Source organism: Orycteropus afer, unplaced genomic scaffold, assembly GCF_000298275.1.
Source record: "Orycteropus afer afer isolate SDZICR_OR568_19922 unplaced genomic scaffold, OryAfe1.0 scaffold00587, whole genome shotgun sequence".
Classification (NCBI taxonomy): Eukaryota; Metazoa; Chordata; class Mammalia; order Tubulidentata; family Orycteropodidae; genus Orycteropus; species Orycteropus afer.
This window is the reverse complement of record NW_006922174.1, coordinates 1325162-1331342: the sequence shown is the minus strand read 5'-3', so window position 1 is coordinate 1331342 and position 6181 is coordinate 1325162. Positions and strand designations below refer to the sequence as shown.

The following is a 6181-nucleotide window of genomic DNA, read 5'->3' as shown; positions in this document are numbered from 1 at the left end:
GTGGACGAGCCCTTCCATGGGGGAGACGGGGTTCCCATTATCACTGAGAGTGGGTCTGTGGACTAAGCCCTTCCATGCGGGAGAGGGGGTTCCCATTATCACTGAGAGCAGGTCCGTGGAAGGCCCAAGTCCCTGAGGTCACTTCTGTGGTGTGGGAGTCTTGCTAGGAAGCGCTGGATGTCCCCAGCCACTTGCTCCTGTCGCCTCCCAGCAGGGTGCCAGCATGAGGTCTCTGGCCCCCATCTGTGCTTTGGAGGCTGGATGGGCTCGGCTGGGCCCGGGGGTTAAGGTCGGCAGGGGCTGGGTGGCGAGCACAGGTGGAGGCGGGGCCAGGTTGCCCGTTCGTAGGGTGCGGTGGCGTTGCGTGCTCCGACTGCATGTTCCAAGGTCCTTTGAAGGCAGGGACTGTGGCCGCTTGGCTTGCTCTTTCCCTGGCGCCTCCTGTAATTACACCCATGCTTCCTAAGTACACGGTTTTCCTCACGGGCCTGGTGACCCTGGTTGCTCCCAGCCGTGCCCTGCCATGGGGTTCTTGCCATGGAGGTGTGCGCTGTGAGGTGGTGACTGCTCATCTCAGCAGGCTCCTTACAGCGGCACACCTGGGACACTCTGCCTCACCTGTGCGGCTCGGAGGCTCTCAGGCGGCGGGCAGCTACTGCAGCTGCTGTGCTTGGCCCTGGGAGCGCCTGGCCGGCCCTGGGAGGCCTGCCTCAGCACCTGTGGCCTTAGCCCTGGGTAGACGGCCGGGCGAAAGTACAGAGGTGGTGCTGGGTGGGCAGGCAGGTGCGAGCCTCCTTCACCAGCCTTTTCCTCACCTCTTGCCTTTTCTGACCCTAATAAATACCTGAGAAATGGCTCCCTGCGCCTGCAGTCAGATGCCCCGTGGTTGGTCTGCTGGTGGTGCCCTTTGGGTTAACCGCACAGACACACTTCAGGCTGAGAAGGCTCTGGGAGGCCCGGGGCAGTGGGGGGCCCTGGAGGGGCTCAAGTGTGCCTTGGGGTCTGTGGGAACGCCAGCCGTTGCGGGTGGTGTCTTTTAGGGTTGTTGTCTGTTCCAGTGACCGTGCAGCCTGGTTGTCAGTCTTAGTGTTCTCACGGGGGACGCTGCTGCCGCTTCTATCTTTGGAACTCCAGCGGCCTCGCTGCCGGCAGGGGCCCCAGCGGGACTGTGCTAAGTGGGTGTGTAGTTGCCTCAGTACAGTCAGGTCAGTCGTCTCTGAAGATCACGGGGAATGAATCTGAGCACATTCTGTTCCAGGGTGGCGGGGGGCTGTTCTGCTGAGTCCTCTCTCCTGGCTGCTCCCCGTTCAGTCAGACGGACGGGCTTGCAAGGACGGAACCTGAGCTTGGAGTGTCCCCCCAGCCCTCCTCTCACACTATGCCGATTGTTCTTCTAGAGTGCTGACTCTCAGTGTTTAGGACATTTGGATGCTAATCCAGGGGCCAGCGGTTCGAACCCACAAGCCACTCCTTGGGAGAAAGATGAGGCAGTCTGCTTCTATAAAGATAGCAGCCTTGGAGACCCTGTGGGCAGTTCCACTCTGTCCTCTAGGGGCGCTGTGGGTCGGAATAGACTCCATGGCAGTGGGTGTGGGTTGCTTTTCTCAGAGTTGAGGCTGAGTGGAAAGGATGGTGTTTTCTGGGTACCTCCTGGCAGGGTGGGGGCTGAGCTCCAGGCACTTGCAGGGCTGGACCTGGGATGGGGCGCCTGGAGCAGGGACCGAGGGGAGCGGAGCTGGCGAGGTACTCTGAACTGGCCCCCACCGCGGCAGGCTTTTCTGCAAGTGACTGGGCAGCTCCTGCCCCGGACCCTGTGCCTGCTCCTCAGCGGCCGGTGGGTTCCGTGTGACACTCTCTCTGCGGCTGCGCAGGTCAGTCCCCAGGGCTCCTTTGTCAGGTGGCCCAAGGCGTTTCTCTGTGGCGGTTCTTTGGCTGTGATGAGGTGAGCCTGGCAGAGAGCTCTGGGCGGGGTCTGCAGGCTTGCCATCTGCCTGGTCCCAGCTGCGTCATTGCCTGTGTGGGGGTGACAGCCCCATTCCTCGTGGGGCTGTGGTGGAGTGGGGAGGTTCAGATGAGGGGTGGGCAGTGAAGCTACACTTGGGGGGTCTCCTGGCACATCCTTGGCCACGGGCCTGTCCTGGGCCTGGCCTCCTGCCCTTGGTGCCTCTGGGGGTCTTCTCTCACCCCTTCCCACGGGACTCAGTACGCCCCTTGATGCTCAGGCCTGGGTGACCACGCCAGCACCCACCTGCCTCCCTCAGGTCCCAGCCACTGGGCCAGCCCTGCCCAGCCCTCCGTGGGCTGGGAGCCCTGCCTGCCTCACACACCCGATCCTGCTCCGGACTTCCCTGTGGTCCCTCTGGCTCCGTCTGGTTGTGCCCGCTTGCTGGAGTACTGCTCTAGCAATGAGGCAGGTGGGCATCAGAGGCTGTAGGCCATTCCATTTCTTGTTCACAGAAGCCAGGTCCCCAGGAGGAAGGACAGTCATGACACAGCCACAGTCACATGCTCATCTGTGGAATTGGTCTGCAGGCTGCTGTTTGAATTCAGGGACAGAGGATGCAGGAAGTGGGGCCTCCTAATGAAGAACGTGGCTTCGAGAGAAGTCCGGGAGGTGCGTCCTGATCCCCCGTTCTCTGCTCTTCTGCAGAAGGCGCTGGCGAGACGGCCCCCCTGCAACGCTCGCAGTCTCTTCCCCACCCCGTGGTGCTGGGCGGTGGAACGGCCGACCACAGTGTCCTCAGCAGCTCGGCCCTCAGCAAGAGGGAGGCCTCCCGGCTTGACAAGTTCCAGCAGCTCCTCGCTGGTCCCAACACAGACCTCGGTGAGTCCGTCGTCCTCTGTGGGATGTGTGCTTGGTTTTGTTGTTTCAGAAACAGAGGAAGGTTCCAGAGAGACAGCCTGCCATGTAGTGCATGTAGTGCGCACACTTCTGTGCATAAGTGACCTTCTGAAAGTCAGCTTGTATCGTCAAGGCATTCATTACGGTTGGTGTTTAATTGTGATTGGGGTGAAAGTTTACAGAGCTAATTCATCTTGTGTCCAACAGTTCATACACAGTTTGTTTCATGGCCCTGATTACAATCCGCAAAACGTAGCAGCTCTCTTCCCACTTGCTCCCTGTGGTTGCCTTTTCCCTGTGTCCTTCTTTCCTGTTCATTCCTGTCCTCTGAGCTGTCTCCCTGGGCAGTGCTGCCTTGCAGATCTACCGTGGTTGGTTGTTCTAGGGAGTGTGTGTCCCTGGCATTAATGTTTACCTTAAATGCCTGTCTGTTGTTTGGCTGGAAGCCAGGGGAGTAAGTTCAATTTTAGCGTGACTTGGGGCCATAATCTTGGGGGTTTCACCAGTCTCTATCAGACCAATAAGCCTGGTCTTTTTTTATGATTTTGAGTTTTGCTCCACATTTTTCTCCCATCTATCCAGGCTTCTACATTGATCCCTTTCTGAGTGGTGGACTGTGGTAGCTGGGCACCATCTAGTTCTTCTGGTCTCATAGTTACATAGGCTGAGGTTCGCACGGTCTACCAGTCCCTTGGACTAATTGTTTCCATGTGTCTTTGGTTTTCTTCATTTTTCTTTGCTTTGGATGAGGAGAGACCCATTGTTACATATAGATGGCTGCTTGCAAGCTTCTAAAACTTGAGTTGCTACTCACCACAGTAGGATGTAGAGCAGTGTTTTTGTGTAGTATGTAATGCCAGTTGAGCTTACTGTCCCCAAGGTTCTGAACTCACAGGCCTAACAACTTGCTCTGTCAGGGTGGTTGGCTGTGGGTAAGAAATGATCATAACTTTATCCCCTACCAGCTCTATTATATATGTGGACATCCTTATCTAAGGACCAAACCAAACCCGCTGGCGTCGAGTCAGTCCCGACTCCTAGCGACCCCTCCTTGGGTTTCTGAGGCAGTATCACTACGGAAGTAGATTGTCCAGCCTTCCTTCTGAGAAGTGGTTGATGGATTTGAACCGCCAACCTTCTGGTTAACAGTCAGATGCCTTAGGCACCATGCCACCAGAGCTCCTGGCCATTCTTATAGCCCATGTGCATCCTTATGTGGAAATGTCGTCTGCCAGCCTTACGTACGGTCACGGGTATACCCTTTCTGCCTGGTCGTGCCTGATGGTTCAGCCCGTGCACCCTGGGCTTAGTGCCCATCACTGGGAGCGCAGGTTGGGTGTAAGCGCTTGTCCCTGGTGTCTGCACCTCTTGTCCTCTCTTCCTCCTTTGCTCGGTGTTACTGTGTCATGCACTGCTGATGCTTCTGTCCTCCCCACGTTGTTGACATGTTTTGTTGATGCATTTCCTTTCCTTCCTTCCCTCATTCTGTCTCTCTCCTTCCCTCCCTTCCTTTCCCGCCTGTTGGCTTGTGTCTCATATCCACGCGTGGGTTACTGCAGGGGTGGTATGTAAGTGCTCACTTCTGTCCCCTGTGACTACTGGGCCCTCTCCCCTTGACCTCTGTCCTCTCTGACTAGCGTGTGCCCCCCCCCGACCTCTGTCCTCTGTGACTACTGTGTCCCCTCTCCTTGACCTCTGTCCTCTCTGACTAGCGTGTGACCCCTCCCCTTGACCTCTGTCCCCTGTGACTACTGTGCCCGCCTCCCCTTGACCTCTGTCTCCTGTGACTACTGGACTCTCTCCCCTTGACCTCTGTCTTCTTTGACTACTGTGCCCCTCCCCTTGAGCTCTGTCCTCTCTGACTAGCATGTCCCCTTTTGACCTTTGTCCCCTGTGACTACTGTGCCCCCTCCCCTTGACCTCTGTCCCCTGTGATTAGCGTGTGCCCCTCCCCCTGACCTCTGTCCCCTGTGACTGCTGTGCCCCTCCCCTTGACCTTTGTCTCCTGTGACTAGCATGTCCCCCTCCCCTTGACCTCTGTCCTCTCTGACTAGCGTGTGCCCCTCCCTTTGACCAGGTCGTGTGTTCCATTCTCTTCACCGCGAGCCTCTTGTTGGCTTCTCCTCAGGCCCTGGATGTGTATGACCTGGGCTGCTTTGAGCTTTCCCCGTGAGCACTGTGAGGTCAGCCAGGCTCTTCATTGGGGTGGTGACGAGAGGAGCGTGGGGTTGCAGGGCTGAGCCTGACACGCTGACCAGAGCTGACAGCTCCCTTTGCCTCCTGTGGGGCGAGGGGTTAGTGTAGTATGACCCGCCATTTTGCTGCAGAGGGCCTGGCCAGGCCTGGGTGGGGACAGACTGGTCCTGGGCACACACACCCTTACGGGGGGGGCCCGGCGGTGCCCCTGTAGTGCGCTGTGGCTGGGCTCTGAGGCATGACCGTGTGTTTTCCTGTCAGTTGCTGCAGCTGACCCGAGTCAGCCGGCCTCCATGTGCGTACCTGGTCTCTTGCTAGCTGCTGGGGCAGGGGACCAGGCTGTGGCCTTGGCATGAAGTCACCCACACACCCGTGGGGGAGACAAGCCTGGGAAGAGACCATCGGGACCTGTTGCCACGGAGCTGTGGTTCAGCCGGGTGGGGGCTGTGCAGCTCGGCCAGCAGGGGGCGTGTAGGGTGCGAGCCCTGGCCGTCAGGCCAGGTCTCGACTTTCAGGGGAAGGGTAGGTGTTGGTTGGCAGGTAGCTGGTTACCTCTCATGGCGCCCCTGGAGGACAGAGCGGGACTGCCCTGGAGGGTTTCCGAGGCTGTTGTCTTTACAGAAGCAGACTGCCTCATCTTTCTTCCACGGAGCCGCTGACCTTTTGGTTCACAGCTGAGGGCTTATCCGCTGCGCCACCAGGGCCCTTGGGAATAGCGTGTGTGAAGGCTTACTCCGGAGGGCAGCAGCGGTCAGCTCGACGGGCCTGTCCGACCCCGCTGCAGCCCCGGGTGCAGTGTCACGGGGCCGTCCTTCCTTGTTCCCAGCGCTGCGTCAGGAGTACAGCGGGTGCCATCAAACTCCAACGCACAGGGCTCCCCGCACCTGGCCCCCACCTCTGTCCCTCGTCACTGCTCAGGGACCGTCCACCGAGAATGACGCACAGACTTTCAGAGATTTTCCGTTCTGATGTCACTTCCAGGTGATAGGAAAGCTGCCAGAGCCGAATGAGTGACTGCCGCGTGTGCTTTACGCGGACTCGCTGCTTGTTTACATCATGGCCACTGCTGCTCGCAGTCTCTGTGTGTGTGCATGTGCGTGTGCATGTGTGTGCCCATGTGTGTACGCATGCCCTTATGTTTCG

At 58.5% G+C, this 6181-nt stretch overlaps 1 protein-coding gene across 1 annotated transcript in view; it reads left to right on the top strand.

Annotated features, from left to right (window-relative positions):
- Positions 1-6181, top strand: part of TBC1D22A (TBC1 domain family member 22A) — a 390269-nt gene that overhangs the window by 36908 nt on the left and 347180 nt on the right. The window contains exon 4 of the mRNA XM_042783023.1: positions 2651-2824. Coding sequence (XP_042638957.1) covers positions 2651-2824 — 174 coding nt within the window. The remainder of the gene's footprint in view (positions 1-2650; positions 2825-6181) is intronic.